Here is a 25,568-nt window from a genome sequence, read left to right on the forward strand (position 1 = left end):
GTAAGAGCAGCCTGACTGGCTGCTGCCCACTCTCGTGCAGCACTCCCACTGCTGCAGCAAGCCAGACTCTCCTGGAAGCTGGCCCTGGCCACATCACCACAGGCACGCGGTCGCAGGCTCAGTTGCAGTAGACTGAGGACATGGCATGGAGTGTGGTGCTTCCTCACTGTCGGGCTGCTGGGGGTGCCCCAAGGGCCTGCCGCCCAGCCCACTCTGCCTCTGGGAGCAGCCCAGGCAAGGCCTCCAGGCTGCCGCGCCCAGGCTCTTTGTCCCATATACAGACTGTCCATCTGGAACCAGAAAGTCTAAGGGCCTTGCTCAAGCTCGCTGGGTGAGAAGTGACAGAGAAGCAGGGCCCGGCCTCCTAACTCCCAGGGCAGACCTCTTTCGGGCAGGCTTCCCACCCGCGGTCCAGCCCTGACCACTTGCCCTTCCCCTCCAAACCATGACAGTCATCAGTGAAAACCCCATCTAGGTGTGGCTCACTGTCCCTTGCCCTTCTTTTTGTGGAACCCCAGGAAATCTGCATTGCTTAGGAACCAATCCGGGAAGTGGAGAAAGGTTTCCCAGTTAGCCCCATCCAGTGCGGTCATCCTGACACCTCAGCACCTCGCCATAGCCACAGAGCATTACTCTCTGTTTTGTGTTGGAGTTCCTGTTTCCTGATCTACAGTTCTGCTTTTCTGGTACTCTGGGACTCCTCCAGAGCACACACCATCCTCCCCCTTCTTCTGGCTCCACCCATCCTGTCCCCCACCCCTAACCTCTCCTCCAGGAAATGAATGGATGCATGATAATGGGTTTTCAAACTTTCTTTCTTTTAGTGCATGCAGGAGACAGACAGATAGACAGGAAGGAAGAGAGATGAGTAGCATCAACTCATAGTTGTGGCACTTTTTGATTGTTCATTGATTGCTTTCTCATATGTGCTTTGACCCCGGGGGCCCGAACCAGTGACCCCTTGCTCAAGCCAGTGACCTTGGGCTTTAAGCCAGTGACCTTTGGGCTCAAGCCAGGGGCCATGGGGTTTTGCTATGAACCCATGCTCAAGTGGCCACCCTGTGCTCAAGCCTTGGAGTTTTGGACCTGGGACAATGTTCCAGGTCGAGGTTCTATCCACTATGCCACCACTGGTCAGGCTTGACTCTTGCTTTGATAAATTCAATTTGGCTCAACCTTTATTGAGCACCTGCTCTGTGCTCACCCTAGGCTAAGTGCTTGGGATGAATAAGATGTGATCCTAGCCCTCAAGGGACTTACTTACAGCCTAGGGTTCTATTACTTCTGGACTCTACTTATCCATGGAAGCTCTCTCGGGGCTGAAGGTGCCAGAATGTTGTAAAATGGAAAGAAGCTGGCCACTAACCTAGGAGAGTGAGCATGAGGAGGGGACCCTAGCCTGCTGTCTCTGAGCCAGGCATTCCCTCAAAGACCTTTGCTCCCTGTGGATAGAATACCTCCCTCAGAGAAGGCTCTCTAGGGATCCTTGGGCAGAGAGAAGAGCTTACAAGTCATATGCTTGCCACCCTCTACACTGATTCTCTCAGAGGCCTCTCCCTCATCTGCCTAGAAGGGCTCTGAGGAGATGGTTGCTGTCCTCATAAAACACACTCACTTCTTCCAAGGTGGTAGCACTCTGGAGTTAGAATCTGCATCCGGGGTGGGGCTGCAGGGCTGCCTGCCTGGACATTTAACTCGGAATCCTGCTTTCCCTTCCCACAGGTGCCGGAAACTGATAGCCTGGGAATCGTCTAAAACAAGAAGGCCAGTTTCATTAGAATCGCAAGTATGGCTCCATCCTGGCCCTTGCCTGCAGGTGCTGGCCTCCACTGTGGTCCCTATCATCCAGCATCCCAAACCTCCGAGGTGTTGATGATGGTGATGATGAAAATGACTGATGATGATGACAATGAATAGCGTATTTTGCACTCACACTCCTATGTGCATTAACTCTTCAAATCCCCAACTGTATACCCCTCAGCCCCAGGTTCCTATCTCAGGACCCATCTCTTCCTCAGGGTTGACTCCTGGGATGGCCTCGGCCTCCACACCAGGAGCTCTGGATCCTCTCCTGGATAGCTTGTTGAAAACACACCTGCTTGGGCCCCAACACCAAAGGCTCTGACCCTACTGTCCATTTGTTGTTTTTTAATCCCCAGGTGATTCTGGCACATGCCCAAGGTTTAGCTCTCTGGCTCAGTGGATCCTGTGCTGCATTTGATGATGCCCTGATGCAAGACTATTCCTGTGCCCTTCCCAGGGAGGAGCTCAAGATGAGCCTGAGTGCACCAGGGCCAGAGGGGCCAGCTTTCTGGAGCCGTTAGGCAATGGACTCTGCGCATGTGCATGTGTACTGCACACACAGGAAAAGAGTGGTTGGCAGAGGGGAGGGAGGGACGAGGGCCGCGGCTGTGGTTTCCCCTCTGGGAGTTGGTGGTGGGGCTGGGAAGTGGAATTGGCCTGGCTCTACTATCAAGCCTGTAAACCAGCGAGAAAATAGTTTGGGGGCCACAGAAACCAGTACCAAGGTGGGTCCAAGGACTGCTCTCCAGAAGTGTCCAGCTGTGGGGGAGAGCAGGGGTGGTTACTGGGGCTCTCAGAGGGCTTTCCTCCTCCATCTCTGCCCTCAATCCACTTGCCTCCCGTCTTCAAAAACATCATAGATGCCAACCGTGACAATGTGATTTACAGTAGAAAGCATATATTTGTTCTTTGTCCTGGTTCCTGGCACAGAGCTCCTAAAACCCTCGGAATTTACTAAGCCCTAAGAGTCATAAAGGTGTCTGGACAGTCCTACGAAATCCCTTCCAACCACACCTGAGTTTACGTCAATGAGGTGACTTCTGGAAACCCCTTAGGAAGGGGCTGGCGGCCAGGGGAGCCAGCCAGATTAGAAGGCTGAAACTTTCAGCCCCACCTCCAACACCCAGGGATGTGAGAGGGACTGGACATCGAGTTCAATTACCAATAGTCAATCATTTAATCAATCATACCTAAGAAACCCCCATATAAGTCCAAAAGGACAGAGTTCGGAGAGCTTCTGGGTTGGGTGAACACACAGAGGTGCTGTGAGGGGAGCTCCACACCCCTCCCACATACCCTGCCCTGTACCCCTCTGCCATCTGGCTGTTCCCCAGTAATATCCTTCTTTAATAAAGTAATCTAGTGAGTAATCTGGTTGCCTAAATTCAGGGAGGCACTCTAACAAATTAATTGAACACCAAAGGGGGTTGTGGGAACCTTTGATTTGCAGCAGTCACCCAGCTGTCTTGGTCTGAGGCCCCCAGCTAAGGTAGGGTGATGACAGGCACACCCCAGGTGGGTCCTGTCTCCAGGACATCCAGCATTTGGTCCTCTGCACAGCTGAGGGTCGGATAGTGGAGACTGGGGACAGGGTTGAGACTTGGGTGGAAGGAGCGTGACTAGCAGAAAGTTCTTACTAAGTTTAGCTCAACTAGAAGCAAGGTGTGCTCTGTACTCCTTGTATCCTGAGGGAAGGGGCCAGGTCTGGCTTTCCGGCCCAGGGAGGCTGTGCCTGGGATTAACTGGCTTGCTCTCCTACTGCGGGAGGAAGTCTTAGTTAATTTGCTGAAACACTCTAGTTAAATGCCAATTAGGATGTTCTGTCCACTGCTTTCTTCCAATATATTAATAATGCAATTAGCATTTATAGCCTGTGCAAATTAAAAATGAACTCACGCGAACAGCCTGGAAAACTGGGGAAGTAACCGCTTAACCAATTTGTATCTCATTTGGGTATCAACATCTAAACACAGTGGAGGGCGCTGGATTTGGTCTTCCAGGGAAGGGTCCAGCCAGCTGCCAACAGCTGCTGGCTGCTTCTTCATGCTTGATTCCACCTGCCCTGGTCTCTCCATCCTGTCCCAATCCTAGGTGTAGAGGAAGTGGCCTTGCCCCAGATGGGCAGGAGGGCTTTCTGATGTTAGCCACCTTGGCTTCCAACATCCCCACCCCCTTTTCTCAGGGGTGTATGGTGTGAATTTCAGTGAAAGGAAATGCTACTGGGGGTGGTTGGGAGGGGCAGCCACTGAAGCCCCCACCACTCCCAGCCCAGGATCGATTTGTCCTGCATTCCAGCCCAGGAGATGGGAAGCAGATGGTGCAGGACTGCAGAGGGCGGAGGGACGGAAGGGACTACAAAACCTTCCCCATAAGCAGCCCCTGGAAGGGTGGGGGCTGGGTCTCCGAGGGAGCTTGCAGGCCACGGGGCCTGGCAGGATCCTCAAAATAGACGGGAGTGTGAAGCTCCCAGCTCTTACCCGTCCAAGGGATCTAACACAGCAGGGTGACACTGCTTGCTTTCTTCTCCAAATGGCCACAGGAGGGGACTCGGCAGGAGGAATCAGGAGAGTGGGGAGGAAAGGGGAAACTGGAGAGGGCCTGAAAGGGAGCTCTGCAGCTCTGGGCCAGGAAGACCCCCAACTCAGCAGGGCAGAGGCCTCCAGCCAGTGCAAGCCCACCCCTCCAACCTCTCAGGAAATGTGTTCTGAAAGCTCTCCCTGCTCATGCCATCTGAACGCCACTATCCATCCAGCCTGTGTGGAAGGCGGTTTGATGACACCTGCAAACTGTGGGTGAGGACCCAGGCTGGACACGCACATTCCCCCTTGGGGCTCTTGCAAGATGGTGGGCAGGGTTCCTTGGGCGTGTGCCCGGGGGCGCCGGCAGGGGTTTGCACCACTGGCTGGAGCCATGGAATCTGGAGGGGGCGGAAGCTGCCTTGCCTTCAACACAGCACTGGGCAGGGCCCCGCTCTGCCCTGTCCCCACGCCCCTGGCTGCCTTGCCTTCAACACAGCACTGGGCAGGACCCCGCTCTGCCCCGTCCCCACGCCCCTGGCTGCCTTGCCTTCAACACAGCACTGGGCAGGACCCTGCTCTGCCCCGTCCCCACGCCCCTGGCTGCCTTGCCTTCAACACAGCACTGGGCAGGACCCCGCTCTGCCCCGTCCCCACGCCCCTGGCTGCCTTGCCTTCAACACAGCACTGGGCAGGACCCCGCTCTGCCCTGTCCCCACGCCCCTGGCTGCCTTGCCTTCAACACAGCACTGGGCAGGACCCCGCTCTGCCCTGTCCCCACGCCCCTGGCTGCCCAGCAAAGGGCACAGTCCCTCCCGGGAAATGAAAGGGGTGATGCGAGGCAGCCAGCACTGTTTTAAACACTTTATTATAAAAAAGTACATTATTTTTTTCCTCAGTACATTTTCCAACCCATTAGTTTTTTTTTTTAATTTTTTAATTTTAATTTTTTTTTTAATACAAGTAAAAGAGGGTGATGCAAACACCCCCAGGTCGGAACCAGGAGAACCTGCCGGGCCATCCCTAGGACCAAAGATGAAAATGGCGACGAAGAAACTAATGCATCACACTCAGGGGAGGGGTCGCAGCTTCTCCTGGGTTTTGTTTTCATTTGTACAAAAAGGAACACCATTAAAAAATTTTTTTCCCAGGCCGAGAATCCCGTTTCTCACAGCAGTAGTTGGAAGAGCAGCAGCAGCCGTGGGCAGGGCTCCTCTGGGCGGCTGGGGCGCAGCAGGGCCTCCGTCCCTCACCCGGGCTCCAGCTGGGGGCTGCCCTGGCGCCCTGTGGGTTTGGTGGGCCTGGGGAAGGCCGCCTGCTGCTCAGTAGGAGGTTACCGGTGGCAGTCAGACTCCGGGAGGGCTCCGTCTGGCCCCCAGTGGGTTGGGAGCCCTCCCGCCACACCCACTTAACACGGTCCCTGGCTCCTCTGCTTGGAGGATGGCAGAAAACTTATTGCACCAGTGATTTGGGCACATGGAGGGGGTTGGCAGAGGGGGCAAATGTCCAGGAGACAGAGCTCCCGTGAGTCTCTGTTATGGCCTGAATGAGTCCCTCTGTGGCCTGAGCACGGGGAGACCATTCGTCCCGCCCCCAGGGCTTTCGGCAGGACCCGCCAGGCCTCTGCCGTGTCTGCGCGCGTGTGCCTGTGCTTGTGCCGGGTGCTGTGCTTGGTCCGCCGGAGGGGCGCGCCTCCGTGTGCTCGCGTGCGCCCGAGGGGCTGCACCTGCATGCCCACGCTGCTGCTTTTCAAAGCCTTCTGATGAAAGGGACTCAGATGGGTCTCTTATTCGTTAGAACAGTATCAAAATCTTAAGGAAATAAGGGTGTAGGTAGAGTAGGGGGTAGGCAAGGACAGTGAGGGCGACGAGAGGCAGGGTGACAACTGGGGTGGTCTTGGCACAGTGAATACCAAGTTTATTTCATTTCCAGCAAGGGCAGCAGCTTAGTTCATGCTGGTGTCGTGGAAAGGAAGCAAAGCCTCCTCTTCTTTTTGCTGGGCACACCTTCCCCTCGCCAGCTGTCTGTGTGTGTGGGCCCAGCGGCAGTGCCCACCTCCTCACAAACGTGGGGCCCAGAAAACCCTACCTCCGCTCCCAGACCCACGCTCAGCCCTGGCTAGCAGCTCTCTTGCCGGAAGGCGGTAGCCGGGCTCCTGTACGGCGGGCGCTCAGCCCCTGCACGTGGCTCAGGCTCCGCTTTGTGCTTTGCTTGTGGGGAGGATGTGGAGAAGTCTGAGGGGGACTCAGTGATTTGGCTGGGCCCAGGGGCCTCCTAAGTCCATCAGAAAGTGAGAAACACGGGGTGGCAGTGCAGGGCCAGATCAACACAGGAGGGATCGCTTTAGTTTTATGGTTTCAAGGGGGCAGAGAATGCCTCTGTCAGGCAGGCATTCCTGGGATTTCCCCCTGCCTGGGGGCAAAGGGACGAGGCAAAGGGGTCAGGGTGGCATGAAGGGGCTGGGACAGTGATATAACATGGAGAAAGGTCCTCTGTCCCGGTGACACTAATAATGCTGGGAGAAGCAGCTCAGCTCCTTCACCTCCCACCGTAGTTAGAAAGAACCAGAATTTTCTCTCCCAGCTTCACTCCATCCAGTACCCTTAATGCCAAGAGGGCTGGCATGGCTTCAGACTTCTGCTACGTGGCTACTGGGTGGTCTGGGCTGGGGCTAGGGCAGTGGGGGCCAGGCGAGAGTAGCCCACCTGGTGGGCCCAGGGTTGCCAGAGCAGAGACGGAGCAGCACCACGGAGGGGAGAAGTAGGGCGGGGCTGCTGGCTCCCTTGGGAAGCCTATGGCAGGCAGGTTAGTGCCCCGGGGCACAGAGTGGTCTGCGTCCCCTCCCAACACTTGCCCTCCCAAAGAGCTCCTGACACCCTTGGGCTGAGTTAACCAGAATCCTGATGGGCAGGAACCTGCCTCTCCCACCCCAGGGTCCTTCCCATCTAGAATGCCAGGGTTGGGTGGTGGAGTGGGTAGCAATGCGAGGACAGATGGAGGAACCGAGGCACTTTGAGCTTGGGGAACCAAGAGGGTCGGGAGTGGCCTTCCTCCACTGTAGAGAGGGGAAGCCCACATCTTGGGTGACTGACAGGAACTCAGAGGCCTATTCAAGGAGGAAACCTCCAACTCAGCGGGAAAGCTTCTCCAAGGCGCCCTCCTCTGGGACAGAGATGGGGAGGAATGAGCGGGGGGCAGGGAAAGCTTCTCCAAGGCGCCCTCCTCTGGGACAGAGATGGGGAGGAATGAGCGGGGGGCAGGGAAAGCTTCTCCAAGGCGCCCTCCTCCGGGACAGAGACGGGAGGAATGAGCGGGGGGCAGGGAAAGCTTCTCCAAGGCGCCCTCCTCCGGGACAGAGACGGGAGGGCTGAGCCGGGGCAGAGTGGTGGGCAGGAACAGGCAGGAGCTCCTGACACAGCACTCCTGGCTCCCCACTCCCCTTGTACTTTCTGACCTTGGGGGTGAGGTGCTCCCTGCACCCGTCAGCCTCTGCAACTATCTGCAGAGCTTTGACCACACAGCTTCCTGCTCTCCACACTGGGGCTCGCTCACCTCGAACTCCTGGGGGCATCTCTCTTCTGGGATACCAGCCCTGACTCCCCAAGGGAATAAGAGCTGCTGTCACTTGATCGATAAGAAAGACATCTGAGAAACTGCCATGCTGTAAGAAGTAGTTTAGGGCCAGCTTGAGAGTGTAGGGTGGAGGCACTGGGGGCCTAGCCCCAGGTGTCCTGGACGCTTCTGAAGGGTGCCTCCCTGTGAGCCGCGAAGGGACAGAACCGGAGCAGGGGCCGAGCCTCGGGCAGTGTCCAGCCCGGGGAAGGCAGGAGGACCCGGGGCGGGGGGCACAGCAGACATGAGTGGTGTGTATATGGGTACGCATACGTGTCGGTAGAGGTGTATGGGAAGTGTGGGCCACAGTCCACCTGGAGTCCCACCGTGGGGAGGGAGTGGACAGTGAGGAGGAGGGTCACGTACAACGTTACTCTAGGACAAGGAGAAAAAAAAAAAGGCAAAACAAACCTCACCAGGAAAACACTGCCCGGGGTGCCAGGAGGGAACTCAACTCTGTTCAGCTGGACTCGCCCCGACCACGCTGGTGCTTCGGAGAAGCCACATCTCGCCCCTACCTCTTGGTGCAACTGCTCTCTAGACCCGGGCTCAAACTCCTGGCTGCGTCAGTGCATGTAGGGGCGTCAGCTTCCCTCTTCTCGGGAAGAGGAGCAGCATCTGAGGGGGAGGCTTCCCCCTCGGAGGCCCTTCAGCCTCCTGCCCCCAGTGAAGAGAATACAGAGAAATTCCAGTGTTGGGAGGGGAGCAGGCCGGATGCCCAGGTGCACACGACAGAACGGGGCTGCTGCGCAGAGGGCAGGAGGCTGCAGCCGGGGAGGAGAGGTACAGCAACATCAAAGCCACAGTGAGCACAGCACCACGGGGAGAACAGGGCACAGGGGGGAGATCCGAACAAAGCCGGGTGGTACATGCCCGGACTCCCTGCTCCCAGGGAGCGTGGGGCTGGCCCTGGGCAGCTCTGTGAGTCTCTTTGAGCTCCTGGAGGACCAGGCAGTGAGGGGCAGGTGGGGGCGTGCGGGTGGGTGTCGGGGAGAGGGGCACACATAGAGGTTCTCTAGAGGGGGCTACACGTACCACTCCTTCTTGGAAATGAAAGACCCATCGTTCTGAGAAACCATGTTCTCGGCCAAGTCCAGTTGCTCGGGGTCATACTGGTAGCCCAGAGTCCGGTCCCCGTAGCTGTCCTGACAAGCTTCCGCCTCATCGACTGTGAAGTAGGGCTGCTTGGCATCCTCGTCGTATTTGGGGTGAGTGCCTCCCACCTTGCGTTCACCCCCTCCTCCACCCTCTTCTTCCTCTTCCTCCTCATAGCTGCTCCCTCCCAGTGGGCCGGCTTTCTTCTCGTCGTCCGAGTCATCAGGGTACTGCAGGTTCTGGGCCATGGGCGGGTGGTGCTGGGGGATGCCCGCCTTGCTGTAGCCGTTGCCGTACACGTGCTTCTTCGTGCTGTAGTCACCCTTGAAGGTGTGCCGGCGCCGGCGCAGAGCCACCACGATCCCGCCAACCACGATAAGCACCAGCAAGATGCTCCCCGCCGCGCCCCCGATGATGGCCGTGGGGACCGGCCCTGCGCGCCGCCCGTGTTCGGGAGGAGACGGGGTGTAGGGGAACTCTGGGTGAGGAAAAGAGATGGAGGGGCCATGTCAGTGTCTGCGCGGGCGCAGGGAGAGAGGGAGGCAGGGAAGGGATCGGCCAGGAGGTGGGTCCAAGGCCAGTTCCTCGGCAACCCACCCCTCCAGGAGCCCACGCGAGAGCGAGAGAAGAGAGGCAGAGAGAGTGGCAGAACCCCAGCGCCTCCGTGCTGACTTTCTCCTTGGATGTGGCTCCAGCCGCCGCCCTCACTACAAGTGCAGAGGCACAGGTGCCGCCCCACCCGGGACCCAGGGTTCACTAGATTCAGTTACTGTCATGACACCCTGTAAAGTATGTGTGCGATTAATTTCCACTGAACACACAGGGAGAAGAGGCTTAGAGATGTTAACTAACTAGCCAGGGCCATCAGCCAATGATGCAATGTTGGTTCTCTTGCAGGTCAAGCCTGTGCAAACATCACTACTGCCCCTCTGTCCAACACCTGCAGCTCACTGGGTGCCCCCCTAATTTTAACTGCTCCTAGGGTGCAGGGATGAGGACAGGTTCTCAGGTGCTAGCCTCATAGGTGCTCCATGAGTGTCAGAAACCAGAGCTGTGGTTCTCGGCTGTGATCTGGCCTTGTAGGGCAAGGTGGGGACCCGGGGTGCTGCCAGCCAGGGCCATGTGCATAACATGCTCGATGTGGATTTGTAGGAATGGGCATGACAGCATGGGTGTATGCAGTAAAGATGATGTGTATACACAGCACACACACAGGCACACACTCCCTGTGCTCCTGGTGAGCCCATATGCCTGTGACGAGTGTGTGTGCGCACGTATGTTCACGCTGAGGACAGAGTGGAAACAGGAAGGCAGGAGAGGTGAAAAAAAGAGAAAAGAAGTGAATGGGAAGGAAGAGAAGGCTGGGTGGGTGACTTTCTTGCCAGTGGGGCCAGGCTGAAGGCCAGAGGGGGCCAAGGTGACACTGAGGGAGGCAGTTCCTAACACTACCACAGGGTGGCACCAGAGACCACAGCTGGCCTTGGTCAGAAGGTGCAGATGGGCAGGTCCACCAGGGCAAACCTGGCTGCTCAGTGCTCAGGCTCTCATGCACTCTTCCCCTCTTCAGGTCAAGGCGAAGGGTTGATCTGGGCATATGTTCTAGCTAGCCTTTGGGAATTGGTTTCTGCCAGCTCAACCCTGATTTAGCCTCACTCACTTCATGGGAACACTGCTGTTTCCTATGAGCCGTTCCCTTCTCCCAGGGGAGGGGCCAGACCCTGTGTGTGAGTGTGAGAGTGTGCGGTGCTGCCTGCATGGGCAGGGGCAGGGGCAGGGGCAGGGGCAGGGCAGAGCTTCCAGCAGAGAAGAGAAAAGGCCTGCCAGGAGTTCTGGCTGGAAGGACTAATGGAAACAATGGGGTCAAGGAAGGGCAGGTGATCTGCCCAGGCACAGGGCTGGGCTGGGGCCACCCAGATGCTGCCGTTTCCGGCCTCTGAAGGAGTAGAAATGGGCAGAGAAAAGCTCACCCACTGAGGACTTAGCTTTCCGCTCATCACCACTGTGTCCTCAGTGAAGCTCCGAGTGGCTTGTCCAATAAATATTTACTGAGTATCTGTCCTCACGGCCCGCTTCCAGGACAGTATCTCTGGAATGTCAGGGTTCCTCTGGTTTACCAGCTCTCCTGTTCACTGCCTGGAAAAGGGCTGTGCGCCAGGATGGCCTCCCCAAGGGGAGCCGGGGAGGCGGCTTGCCTCTTCCACAACTCCACCTGCCTGTTACTTTCCCAGTTCTCACTCAGTACTGGAGGCTTGCTCCTTTCTTCATCTCCATCACCCACCCATCCTTCCACCCAACTGGCACACAGGTACTGAGCATCTACTTTGCTCCTAGTCACAGGCTATAAGGAACTCACAGCCTAGTTGGGGAACCAGATGACACTTAGAGAAAAGGTGGCGTGCAGACATCGAGGGCCTTGGCAGAGAAGTGCCCCAGGAACGCAGAAGGAAGGCACCGTGGCCTGGAGTGAGAAGAGGCTTCCCTTGCCTTCTAGCACAAGGGTTCCTCAATCCTTGGCTTTCCTCTCTGAGGACTGTGTTTCTGGCTACAGAGCTGGGCCTTCGCTCTGCTCTAGCTGTCTGGCTGATGACTCCATCTTCCGCCCTAACCCTCTGCTTTTTTTCCTAGTGACAGATCTGGTCCAGGGTCATGAGTTAGTTACCTTTGTCCTGCTGGCTCTCCAAATATGTCAGGTATCTAGCTCTCACCGACTCTGGGACTTTATCTCTAAAGGATGCTCAGACAAAATTTCCCAAACTGTGGCCCATGGAACCTCAAGCCATTGGCTCAGAGGGTCTGCAGAATTACTGGGATTAAACACTTTGGGAAATGTTGGTTTAGACAAAGCATCAGAGCCCTTCCCCTTTTTCCCTCACATGTGAGCGCTAAGAGGAGCGGGCAGGGTGCAGCGTTTCCCGACCTGCTGGAGTGCGTACCCCACTCGTCCCGACTCGAGACCTGAGTGCCACTCCTAGGACTGGCATCTGGGCTCACACTTTGAAAACTCTTCTTTAGCATATCCTCACTTAGAGTACTCTCCACCATGTCACCCCATCTGTCCCAAGCTGCTTCACCATTTTCCCTCCGAACCCTCTCCATTCAACACAACTCACACCGCCATTTGTCTACATTTCCAGCTCAGAACCTCATTTCTCTTTGACTCTTTCTTTTTCATCTCTTGGAGCAAAATCTGCCATCAAATCTTGCTGACTCATCCTATTCAGTATCTTATGTATCTATGCCAGGCTTTGCGGCTGTAGTAGATTGCTGCATCTCCTGCCTCCATCTGTTCTCAGCCCCTCTTTAACCATCCCATCCACAATCACTAGGCTTCTTTTTTCACTGTGTAGACACGACCACTCCCTTTCTCAAGACTAGTAATGACTTCTTCCTACCTGTTACACATGCTAGTCTGGTCTTCAAAGCTTCCATCTCGTAACTTGATCTTGGGTTTAGCTAACACACCGTCCTTCCCATTCAAGCTGACTCTTCCCTGCACCTTTCCTCACGCTGTTCATTCCGCCAGGAGCCCCCTCGTCACCACCTCTGCCTATTTCAGTTCTTCAGTCCCTTCTCTGTGCGCCCTTCTCTTCTCCAGCTCACACTCACCTATGCTCTTTGGACTTTTTACATACCAGTGGTCTGCACTTCTCATTCTGGTACAAACAGTAGTTACTTCTATTCCACTAATCATATAGGGACACATTATAATAGAACCTGCAATAAATGCAAATCAGCCATGAATGGCTCCAGTCCTTCTTTCTGCCAGTGTGCAAATGGCTGAAGTTCTTTTCTTCTGCAGGGACGCTGAAGGGGCCGAGGGAGTGGCAGTCTCATGGTAATTAGGGTTGACTCAGTGTAGTGTGTTATGATTGTATACATGCAAGTTCCACTACATTTACTTTCATGCTTTCTGCGATGGCTGAGACCCAACAAAAAATAAAGCTCTCCTGCATTTTACTTGACTAGGTTGAATTTCTTGGACCCTACTAATCACAGTGTGGTACAGTTTACAGCAGGGGTCCCCAAACTTTTTACACAGGGGGCCAGTTAGTTCACTGTCCCTCAGACCATTGGAGGGCCAGACTATAAAAAAAACTATGAACAAATCCCTATGCACACTGCACATATCTTATTTTAAAGTAAAAAAACAAAACGGGAACAAATACAATATTTAAAATGAAGAACAAGTAAATTTAAATCAACAAACTGACCAGTATTTCAATGGGAACTATGGGCCTGCTTTTGGCTAATGAGATGGTCAATGTGCTCCTCTCAATGACCACCAATGAAAGAGGTGCCCTTTCCGGAAGTGCGGCGGGGGCCGGATAAATGGCCTCAGGGGGCCGCATGTGGCCCACGGGCCGTAGTTTGGGGACCCCTGGTTTACAGTATTACCTGTTTCACGTGAGTGGCTGGTGTTCTAAACTGGTCTGTATGTTGGAACCCGAAGTCAGTCTGGAAACTGACTACTTCTTACCATCACTGCCATAGCTCCGTCTTCCCTGATTCCACTCTCTTCCTCTAGAGACTATTTTTAACACAACAGCCACACATCCTCTTAAATCTGGGGAGCTTAAAGGCTCCACATAATCTGTGCCTCTGTCTTCCCCCACTGCCCTGTCTCCCGTTTGTCTCCGCCCAGGGGCCTTCAGGTTGCTCTGCAGCCCCGGCAGGCTCTTCCCCCAGGCGTCCCGTGGTCACTCCCTCACCTCCGCCAGGCTTGGCACAAATGTCCCCTTCTCACCAAGGCCTTCCCCAACTTCTCTACTTAAAATTGCAGCTCACGGACCCTCATCCCCAACACTTGGGACCTCTTTATCCTGCTCTTTTTTCCTCCATATAACCCGCAAAATGACTATATAATTTTTAAAATACATTTTATCTATTGCTTGTTGTCTGTCCTTCTGTGATGAAATGTAAGCTCTACTGGGACAGGGACTTTGTTTGGTTCAGTGATGGATCCCCATGCACCTAGGTTGCCTGGCATGTGGCTGGAGTTCAAGAATTAGTTGCATGAGTTGTATAAAGGCAAGGGCATGTCTTACAGGTAAGCCTTGCTCTAGGCAGAGCAAATTCTCAGGAGACACTCAGATAAAAGCATGCATTGGGGACCTCATTTCCCTGGAGCAGGGGACAGCGGGAATGGAGTATAGCTTGGGGACAGGTGATACTGTGTCTCTGTCCCCTTCTAGGTTAACTTCTATTTAACTTTCTTATTTTTCCAGGTCCTAACGAGGTTTACTCTACCCTAGGGAACTTTCTGGACCAATGGGAAGCCTGGTTGTGTTGGCAGCTTTAGGATCAGGCCTGTACAGAGGAAGAACAGGTACGAGGACTTCCCAGCCCAGCAGACTTCAGAGCGAAGATGCTAAGTGGAGGCGCAGAGGGAAGTGGTAGACATAGGGACCTGACTAATTTGTAAGCAGAGGGGGCTGTCTCGTGTGCTTGGGGAATGGAGAACCCACCCCTCCAATCTGTCCCTCCAGCTGTCACATTCAGCCAGTAGCTCCTGTCTCTGTGCCAGGAACACAGCCTCAATGGCTGCAGCTGGGAGGAGAGAAAAGAGCTGAGTGGTGGGTCACTGAGCTTGCTGTCAGGAGTCCAGCCTGCATCCCTCATACCTTTTTTTTTTTAAGAGGCAGGGAGAGAGAGAGACAGGGACATCAAGCCACTCCTGTATGTGCTCTGACCGGGGAATCGAACTGGCAACCTTGGCGCTCCAGGACGACACTCCAACCGACCGAGCTATCTGGCCAAGGATTGATTTCTTTTGATTTATTGTTTCGGAGAGACAGAGGAAGGGAGAGGGAGGGGAGGGGAAAGCGGAAGGGGAACGAGAATAGGAAGGGAAGCATTCATTTGTTGTTCCACTCAGTCGTGCATTCATTGGCTGCTTCCTGCCTGCCCTGACCGGGAATCAAACCTGCAACCTTGCTGTTTCGGATGACACTCTCTTAACCAACTGAGCTAACCAGCCAGGGCCCTCATATCCTCTTACAAAGGGGCAGCTTGGCCCTTACTCCTGAAGGGTTGCAGCCTCCCTCTGGGGCAGTGGGGACTCTGCATTTCTTTGGAGTCTAGTGTCCTGGCTGAGGTAGTGGACTGTGTGGGGACTTTGGATGTATTTGAGGTAGAGGAAAGGGTTTGGGTTTCAATCTGGATCTAGGATCTGGAGGAGGCTTGGAGTCAAAAAGAATGTTTGGACTTGCTTCTAAAACCTACACAGGGAGGCAGGAAGTATTCAGGCTTCAGAAGAATAGGCTAGGAAGTGCAAGAACTACACCTCCCAGCATGCAGTGCTGTGAGCCGCAGGGAGAGTGGGAAGGCCTGAGGTCAAACTCTGGGAAGCCCTTCTAGTCCGCTTGCAGCTGCAGCAGCTGTGTGTCTGTCAACCATCAGACGGGCCTTTTCAAGCTGGAGGAGAACTGGATCTTCCAGAGGTGCAGGTGCAGCTGGCTTCTCACAGTCTCCCCAGTAAACTGCTATTTGCCAGCCCAGAAAGGCCCATCTGCCCACAGCACAGCCACGGCTCCCATCTGCACACTCGGCATGCAGACAGTCGCTCACCTGCCTGCTGGTGCACATTTACTCGCTCAGAGGCACACCCACACTCACGGGCTCACACACTCCCTCCCTTCCTGAGGGACCTCGGAGCCCTACTAACCCTGGTCTGAAGAACTCCTTGCCTAACGGGCAAACCCTGCTACTTTCACCAGAAGTGGGAAGTGGGGTAGACACCCCACATCCCAGTGGCTTCCCTGCCCCGCTCTGGAAGTGGCCTGGACACTCTCCTCCTGTCACCCCCATTCCCAAGGACAGACGCTGCCTAACGTGGCCTCTTCAGTCAGGTCAAGGCCACACCCTGACACTGCTCTCCACCCTCGGCATGTCCCCCACAGGGAGAAGGAAGGGGAGCTCACTGGTTTGTTTTGTGACTATTTGGCCAAGCCCATGAAATCGCTCCTCAGCAGGAGGGCTCCCAGGCCCCGTGGAACTCCTGGGGAGTTTGTCGCATCCCCGAGACCATAGCCCAGGTTTGGCTTCTTGTTTCCCAGCAGGAAAACCCTCACTGTACCGGCCATCCACAAAACCTCCCAAATGCTTCACCTAAACCCACCAGCCTTGCCACACTGCTTCTCTACAGGGAATCTCGGAGGCGCCCGGGGCCACCCGAGAGAAAGGTCTGCTCCCTCCCACGCCCTCCCCCTGCCTGGGAGCCCCCACCTTCCACCACTGCCCACTATTCTTCCTGTAGGAGCAACTCAAATACCACCTCTTCCAGGAGCTGGGACCTTGAGAAGCTTGTGCTGAAGTGTGTCTGTGCAGATGCTGCCGTGGCCAGGGACACGGAGCACACTCCCTGCTGTACACCTGTCCTGTCCCAGCCCCATTTACTCTTCATTTCCCTCTCCACCTGTGCTCAGGGTAAAGCTATTACCTGAATGGATGAACAGGATGAAAATGTAAATTTCTACTTATCTGTCTTTGCTTATTATGCATTTCCTCTAGACCAGTGAGGCTGGAGCACAGGGCATGGCTGTGTCCCTCAAGAGTGGGCCCCCGGAGAATGGGCAGGCACTAGTCAATCTGGGGTGAAGGCTGGTGGGTTGGCTACTTCCTGGAAATCGCCTATGAGCTGCACAAGAACAAGTGTCTCTGAGAAGGCTTGAGCTGCCGGGCTGAGTCCCCCGGCGGTGCTGAGACACTTGCTGAGGACGGCCAGCCAGCCAGTGCCTGGGCCCATCAATGATTCAGTGAGTGTCATGCTTCCGTGGCTCCCTAACTGGGTTGCCAACAATAGAGTCCCCTTAAGCAAGGCCCTTCTCCCACCCATGTGTGCGTCTTTAGTTTCCACCCTTGTCCCACTCTGTAGCTCCAGGGAGCACAGGGCAGCACGTGGTGTGCTCTGGGCAGCCCCGCCTACCTGCCCATAAGGCCCAACCAGCTGCCGAGGCCCGGCCTTAGGAGATGGCCATTTCTAGAGCTGGTCTCCCACCCTTCCTTTCCTTTCTTCTCTGTAGCCAGGGCCTGGGAAGTGCCCCCTCGCCTTTTCCCCTCCTCCCAGACCTGGTGTGACCTCCGGACAAGCAGCCTGCAGTGGTGGTCGTCCTGCACCCTCCTGGGCTTCGGGAAAAGGGAGGCCTGGCCTTCCTGCCCCAGCCTTGCCTCTGGGGCTGAGCAGGGGCTCTGGCTCCGGCTGGTTCGCTCACATTGGGGATTAGGGTCAGCAGTTGCTCCTGGGTTTCCTGGCTTCCTCCCTTTATTTTCTAGTCAGTAGTTTCCCAAGCGAGCCTGGGCAGTGGAGGGGGATGAGGTACGCATTGGTGGTACGGGGGTCCACCATTGAGGGAAGGGTAGCCCCATGTCGAGAGTACCCGCCATGTGCCAGGCAGTGGAATACGGATTTAGTTTTACCATCAAAAACCTGATTATCTCCATATTACAGACTAGGAAGCTGAGTCTAAGACAGGTGAGGGACTTGTTCAAGGCCACCCAGCCAGGAAGAGCCAGTGTGTGAACACATTCAGGCCACGTCTGTACTATTACCATCCCTCGTATGACAGGCCTCTCTCTGGGGGGGTCATGCTCCCTTGTGACTACTCCCACCCTGTCTGCCTCCACAGCCCCAGGGCCGCGCCCAGGCACCTTTGAGGCTCTGACTGAGCTTTGTTCAAACTGTCTCGAGGAAGGGAGAAGTGTGTGGCTCTGAGTCCCCTTCCTTGCCAACCTTTGTGAACCCTAAACACTAGCCCAGGGAGGGGCTGCCTCAGCTTTCCCTGGGTTCCACCTCCGACACTTCCTCTAACTCAAGCAGTCTGAAGGCCAAGGGCAGAGAATTTGAAGAAAGCGCAAGTGACAAGTGGTTCCACACGCCTTTTACCCCCTAAAGAAGTGACAGAACCACCCTGAGGCTAGCTAAGTGCCGCCCCTGAGCAGCTTTGGGTGGCTCTTTCTGCAGCTGTGCCTTGAGTATACCCACGAATGCGATCCCCCACTCCTAAGGCAGGCTCTGAGCTAATAAATCCTTAGCGTTTGCCCAAACCCTGCACTTGGAGCCTAACCTCTGCCCTGTCTCCTGTCCCTGAGCCTGGGTCAATTTTCTTTTTTTTTTTTTTTTAAATTTTTATTTTAATGGGGTGACATCAATAAATCAGGGTACATACATTCAAAGAAAACATTTCCAGGTTATCTTGTCATTTAGTTCCTGGGTCAATTTTCTGAGGTTACTTCCTGTGCATAAAACATACCCTCTTATGTCACTTCCTGTTCATCTCAGCAGAAGCATGATGCCAATGCTGCTTTTTCTTCCAGAGGGTCTTTTTCTGTCACTTGCTCACCCTGCGGCTAGCTTAGATACAATGTTAAAGACACACCCTCTTCCTGTTGCAAAGTTGCGATGGCAATTTACCCCTCTGCTGGCTTGTTTTAATCTTTCCCTTAATAATGATAATGACAGAGGTTGAGATAACCATAGAGCATGGACCACCTATTGGTAGGAAGTACTTGGCCGACGTTATGTATCATTCTGACCCTTCAAGTTACCTCATATTATCCATTATATAGATGAGGGCTAATCCAGAATCCCAACTGCCTGACATGAAGCCATGCTCCTTTCTTGTCCCATGTGAAGTCTCCTCCAGAACATCCTAGGCTATGTCCTCCCTTTGCCCTGAAAGTGGCTGAACCTCCTGTCTGCAGGGAAACGTGGATTCAGAGACGAGGCACACTAACAGCCACAGCGCTAGGCTACGTCCTTGCTTTTCTTCTGGGATCCCCGCTGAGGTCAGCCTCCTCCTCCAGCCCATGGGGGTTCCCTGAACTGCAGAAGCAGAGCTTGGAGAAGATAGGCTCCACCTGCCACTCACCGCCACCAAGCTAGCACCACACGGTGGCTCCTGTGACAGACCCGTGGGCAGGCTCTACCACCCCCGCTACCAACAGCATTGCTGTAAATAGCACTTACTTCCTCCCCCTGACTGCAGGTTACCCTGTCTATCTCACAGAGGAAAGAGAAAGGTGAAGTCAGACCACTCGCCAGAGCTCAAGGGAGGATGAGAGAAGCAGGATAAGGAGAAACAAGCTGCAACCCCACAGTGGGGAATGTCGGCTGCAGAGGAAGCAGTGAGTGGGGAGAGGCAGGGGAGGGCATATCTTCCTACCTGTGATATTCACCTCGACCTGGCCCGAGCGGGTACCGATGGCGTTGGTGGCCTCGCAGACATAGGTCCCTGTTAGGCTATAGTTGATAGGTCCCCTGAAGAAGAGGGTTCGGTTCTGGGCCTCCACGCCCTTGGGGAGAGAGCCGTTCAGCCTGTGGGGATTGGGAGACATGGCGGAGGGTTATGACTCACCTGGGTCACCCACCTGGCTCTAAGCCCACCAGCCCTTCTTCTGAGTTAATAGGTAGGTCTGTCTGGGAAGAAGTGAGAACAGTAACAACACTCATTTCTTGCACTTGGCAGTTTTATATTATTTGTCATTTCACACTTGATCATCACAGCACTGAAATGTCAATAGGACAGGTAGATATCGGTCCACCCAGCAGATAAGGCACCTGAGATGGAGGGCCAAGGAAACAGCTGGTATGCGGCACAACCGGAGCTTTAGCCAGATCATCTTTGGACTCCTGGCACAGTGCTCCTGCTAATGCTTATGATTCCTGGCTGTTGATCTTTAGTTTCCTGGGTATCCGGTTACCGACACAGATATCTGGGTTCTGACCCCAGATCTACAAAGCTGGACCACTGAGGCTATGGCCTGGGAATCTGTATTTAATCAGGTAATGAGACGTGACCCATGCTTAGGATTGTTCCATTTCACTACCTTATGTTCTTGCTGGGCATGTCACAGGCCCTTTTCATGTCAGGAGCACTCTGAAAGTTTCCAGAACATAGGGAACTTTCTTCCTTCCTTCTGATCCCCAATGCCACAAAGCAGTTATTCTGAGGGACTTAGCAGGTCCTTGGTCCACAGAGCTGAAATTGGCAAGCAGGTCCTGCCATTCACACCTTTAGAAGCACCTTTGGTTCCAGGAAGTAGAGGCTAATAGCTAGGGTATCCAGTGCCCTCTACTTCCTGGAAAAAAGAATATAAATATAATCTCTTTTCTTTCTTTTTGAAATAATTTTTACTTTCTAATTTGTGTGTTGACATGGTTTCAAGTGTCCACTCAATATAACACCCTCTACCCACCACACCGTGTCCCCCCACGCCCCATGCGAAGTCTCTTTCCACCCCATTTCTCCCCCTTTGCCTCCCTCGCCCTAACTTCACCCCCTCCCCCTCTGGCCATCGCTACCCTATTGTCTGTATCTATGTGTAATGTATACATGTTTTTGCCCAATCCCTTCACCTTCTTTGATCGTCCCCTCTTCCTCCTTCCTTCTGACAACTGTCTATCTATCTGTTCCCTGTGACCCTGCCTTTGTTTCTGTTTTGTTCCTCAGTTTATTGTATTCATTAGACTCCACATATGAGTGAGATCATATCGTACTTGTCTTTCTCTGACTGCATTATTTCACTTAGCATGTTCTCCAGGTCCATCCGTACTATTGCAAAACGTAAGACTGCTTTCATTTTTATGTCCGTGTAGTATTCCACTGTGTATATGTACCACAGCTTTTTTAGCCACTCATCCACTGATGGGCACCTGGGCTGTTTCCAGATCTTGCTATTGCAAGCAATGCTGCAATGAACATGGGGGTGCATTTCTTCTTTTGAATCAGTGATTTGGTATTCTTAGGGTATATTCCTAGTAGTGGGATAGCTGGGTCAAAAGGCAGTTCCATTTTTAATTTTTTGAGCAAACTCCATACTGTTTTCCACAGTGGCTGCACAAGTCTGCATTCCCACCAGCAGCGTAGGAGGGTTCCCTTTTCTCCACACCCTCGCCAGCACTTGTTGTGTGTTGATTTGTTAATGAGCGCCATTCTGACAGGCGTGAGATGGTATCTCACTGTGGTTTTAATTTGTTTTTCTCTGATAGAGACATTTAGCATTTTTTCATTGCCTATTGGCCATCTGTATGTTTTCTTTGGAGAAGTGTTTATTCAGGTCCTTTGCTCTTCTTTTTTTTTGTATTTTTCTGAAGCTGGAAACGAGGAGGCAGACAGATTCCCGCATGCGCCCGACCGGGATCCACCCAGCACGCCCACCAGGGGGCGATGCTCTGCCCATCCAGGGCATCACTCTGTCGAGACCAGAGCCACTCTAGCGCCTGGGGCAGAGGCCAAGGAGCCATCCCCAGCGCCTGGGTCATCTTTGCTCCAGTGGAGCCTCGGCTGCGGGAGGGGAAGAGAGAGACAGAGAGGAAGGAGAGGGTGAGGGGTGGAAAGCAGATGGGTGCTTCTCCTGTGTGCCCTGGCCGGGAATCGAACCCGGGACTCCTGCACGCCAGGCCGATGCTCTACCACTGAGCCAACGGGCCAGGGCCTCATTTTTTTTTTTTTTTTAAGTGAGAGGAAAGATATTAAGAAAGACACCCGCATGCACGCACCCCGACTGGGATCCAACCAAACCATTCTCAATGCCTGAGGCCCAGGGTCCAACCAATTGTGCCACTGGCTGCAGGAGAAGAAAGAGAGAAGGAGGAGAGAAGCAAATAGTCGTCGCTTCTCATGTGTGCCCTGACTGTGAATCAAACCTGGGACGTCAATAGGTCGGGCCGATGCTCTTTCCACTGAGCCAACTGGCCAGGGCCTGACCATTTTTTAAATTGGATTGTTTGTCTTCCTGGTGTTGAGTTTTAGAAGTTCTTTATAAATTTTGGTTATTAACCCCTTATCAGACATATTGGTGAATATGTTCTCCCATTGTGTGGGTTGTCTTTTATTTTGTTAATAGTGTCTTTTGCTGTGCAAAAGCTTTTTAGTTTGATATAGTCCCATTTTTTTTATTTCGTCCTTTATTTCACTTGCCTGAAAAGATAGATCAGCAAAAATATTGCTATGAGAGATGTCTGAGAGTCTATTGGCTATGGTTTCTTCTAGGATTTTTATGGTTTTAAAACTTACATTTAAATCTGTTATCCATTTTCAGTTTATTTTGTGAATAGTGTAAGTTGGTCTGGTTTCATTTTTTTTTTTTTTGCATATACCTGTCCAATTTTTTGACACCAGTTATTGAAAAGACTGTCTTTACTCCATTGTATATATACTCTTGCCTCCTTTGTCAAATAGTAATTGACCATAAAGATGTGGTTTTATTTCTGGATTCTCTTCTGTTCCACTGATCTGTATGCCTGTTCTTATGCCAGTACCAGGCTGTTTTGATTATAATGCCTTGTAGTATAGCTTGGTATCAGTAAGTGTGATACCTTCACCCTCATTCTTCATTTTCAAGATTGCTGAGGCTATTTGGCTTCTATTTTGGTTCCATATAAATTTTTGGAATATCTGTTCTAGATCTGTAGATCTATAAAGTATGCCATTGGTGTTTTAATAGGAATTGCATTCAATCTATAGATTGTTTTGGGTAGTATGGACATTTTAATGATGTTAATTCTTCCTATCTATGAACACAGTATATGCTTCCACTTGTTTGTATCTTCCTTGATTTCTTTCTTTAATGTCTTATAATTTTCTGAGTATAAGTCTTTTACCTCCTTGGTTAATTTATTCCTAGGTACTTTTATTTTTTTTCTTCAATAGTAAATGGAATTGTTTCCTTAATTTCTCTTTCTGACAGTTTATTATTGGTGTATAAAAATGCCAGTGATTTCTGAATGTTAATTTTCTACCTGCCATTTTGCTGAATTCATTTATCAGGTCCAGTAGGTTTTTTGGCAGAGACTTTAGGGTTTTCTATGTACAGTATCATGTTGTCAGTGAATAATGACAGTTTTATTTTTTCATTTCCAATTTGGATGCTTTTACTTCTTCTTGTCTGATTGCTGTGGCTAGGATTTCTGGTGCTACGTGGAATAAGAGTAGTGGAAGGGGGCACCCCTGTCTTATTCCTAAGCTTAAGGGGACTGCTTTTAGTTTTGCCCATGGAGTATGATGTCAGCTGTAGCTTTGTCATCGATGGCCTTTATTATGTTGAGATATTTTCCTTCTATTCCCACTTTGCTGAGAGTTGTTATCATAAATGGGTGCTAGATTTTATTAAATGCTTTTCCTGCATCTATCGATATGATCATGTAATTTTTATCCTTCATTTTGTTTATGTGATAAATCACATTTATTGATCCATGAATATTGTGCCAGCCTTTCTTCAGGAATAAATCCCACCTGATCATGGTTTATGATCCTTTTAATGTATTGCTGGATCCAGTTTGCTAATATTTTGTTGAGAATTTTAGCATCTATGCTCATCAGGGATATTGGTCTATTGTTTTCTTTCTTCGCAATGTCTTTACCTGGTTTTGCAATTAGGATAATGCATGCCTCATAGAAAGAGGTTGGAAGTCTTCCTTTCTCTTGAAATTTTTAAAATAGTTTGAGAAGGGGGCCCTGGCCGGTTGGCTCAGCGGTAGAGCGTCGGCCTAGCGTGCGGAGGACCCGGGTTCGATTCCCGGCCAGGGCACACAGGAGAAGCGCCCATTTGCTTCTCCACCCCTCCGTCGCGCTTTCCTCTCTGTCTCTCTCTTCCCCTCCCACAGCCAAGGCTCCAGTGGAGCAAAGATGGCCCGGGCGCTGGGGATGGCTCTGTGGCCTCTGCCTCAGGCGCTAGAGTGGCTCTGGTCGCAACATGGCGACGCCCAGGATGGGCAGAGCATCGCCCCCTGGTGGGCAGAGCGTCGCCCCTGGTGGGCGTGCCGGGTGGATCCCGGTCGGGCGCATGCGGGAGTCTGTCTGACTGTCTCTCTCTGTTTCCAGCTTCTAAAAACAAATAATAAAAAAACAAACAAACAAACAAAAAAAACATTTAAAATAGTTTGAGAAGGGTAGGTGTCTAATCTGTTTTCTAGCCAGCCATGTCAATCTTCTTGGCTTCACCTGCACCCCCATCTCTCTGAGAGTTCCATCCAGCCCTTCTCTGGGGAGAGCTCCAGCTCAAGCCCTCAGTACTGGCCGGAGGGGACATAGAACACTTGGGGGGCCCATTCTAAAGACAGGGAAGCCAATGAATGGAATAATGAAACATGGAATGAGTGATCTATGAATATAGGTATTCTGGGCTGACTGCCGCCTTCTCCCTGAGAATCTGGGGGTGTTGGAGAGAAGAAATAGGAACAAAGAAAGATCTGGAATGCTTCAAAAGCCAGCTTCCCTAGGGAAACCTTGATAAAAATAAATACTGAGGCTGGGGTGGCAGTGACTCAGATTGAATCACCCATGGTAAATGACAAAATTATTAGGGAGCAGAAGGGAGGCAGATCACAAAGCAAGCCTCCTCTGGCAGAGTGGTTTGTCCCACTGACCCTGACGCTGTCACACATGTGGGTGTATGGTGTGCGGGGTTTCTCACGGCCCATCCCCTTCTCATTGAGAAACCTGAACCTAGAACCTAACTTCCTCCCTGCCTCAGGTTCCTGGAGGTAGGGTGGGCGGGTCTTTCTGTGACTAGCAAGGGGCCCCGCAAGGTGCCCGGCCAGCCCCACGGCACTCACGTGGTCCAGTGGTACTCGGTGGCGGGGGGGTTGGCATCTGCTTTGCAGGTGAGCTTCACGTCCGTCCGCTGTAGGTACCAGTTCCCATCAAACCCCTCGATGGTCACCTCAGGCTCGTCTGCGGGGCAAGGGACGATGTTTAAAAAGAATGAGGTCAGGAGAGCAGGATGTGGGGCAGGGGAATCTTAGACAGTGGAGGGATGGTGAGGATCACAGAAGCAACAAGGGGAACAAGGAAGGAAGAGAGAAAGGATGAGCAAAAGGAGGTGATGGGGAAGAGAGGAGGGGAGGAAAAAGCACCCCCAGAAAGAGAAAGGGAGGAAGAAGAAAAAGAGGGAAGAAGGAAGGTTGGAGGGGGCGAGGGAAGAAAGGGGACCAGGAGAGCGACAGGGGGTGAGAAGCAAAGGAGAAGGGGAACTGGCGAGGGCGGGGCGGTCAGCAGGGCAGGGGTGCCCACCCCAGGAGGCCGGCCCGCCGGCACCCTGCCCCGCTCACACTGCACGTTGATGGTGATGCTCTCCTTGAAGCGGTCCATGTGGTAGTTGATGATGCAGGCCAGGGGCTGCTGGTGGGCTTCCCGGTTGGGCACCAGGCGGTAGCGGCTGATGACAGTCACTGTGCCGTTGGGGTTCCGGATCTCCTGGTACTCTGCCTCGCCCTTCAGCCGCGTTTCCCAGGACATCACACTGGGTGGCTTCCCGTTGGCTGAGGTGCAGGTGGCCACCAGGACCTTATCATCGTGCCCCTTCTTGGCTTGAAGCACGGCCTGGGTGCCCTCTATCCCGTTGGAGGGTTTGGCTGCGGGGAACCAGAGAGAGCCATGGGCCTGGCTCTGCTGCCTGATCAAAGCTGCACAAGCCCAGGAGGGTATGCACCTGCCAGGCCCTGCTTCAGGTGACCTTGGCCATCCCTGTCAGCTGTGCTTCACCGAAGTCCCCCACCCAGCAATTTTCACAGAATCTTCATCATGTCTACTCTCCTGTTCTGCT

General features: G+C 53.1%; 1 protein-coding gene across 1 annotated transcript in view; it reads right to left on the minus strand.

The window, feature by feature from the left end:
* Positions 1 to 5,168: 5,168 nt before the first annotated feature.
* Positions 5,169 to 25,568, minus strand: part of NECTIN1 (nectin cell adhesion molecule 1) — a 73,355-nt gene continuing 52,955 nt past the window's right edge. The window contains exons 3-6 of the mRNA XM_066246930.1: positions 25,075 to 25,377; positions 24,580 to 24,697; positions 19,187 to 19,338; positions 5,169 to 9,504 (exon numbers count right to left, since the gene is read on the minus strand). Of these exons, the coding sequence (XP_066103027.1) occupies positions 8,957 to 9,504; positions 19,187 to 19,338; positions 24,580 to 24,697; positions 25,075 to 25,377 (1,121 nt within the window). The 3' untranslated portion in view covers positions 5,169 to 8,956. The remainder of the gene's footprint in view (positions 9,505 to 19,186; positions 19,339 to 24,579; positions 24,698 to 25,074; positions 25,378 to 25,568) is intronic.

Source organism: Saccopteryx bilineata, chromosome 1 (assembly GCF_036850765.1).
Source record: "Saccopteryx bilineata isolate mSacBil1 chromosome 1, mSacBil1_pri_phased_curated, whole genome shotgun sequence".
Taxonomy (NCBI): domain Eukaryota; kingdom Metazoa; phylum Chordata; class Mammalia; order Chiroptera; family Emballonuridae; genus Saccopteryx; species Saccopteryx bilineata.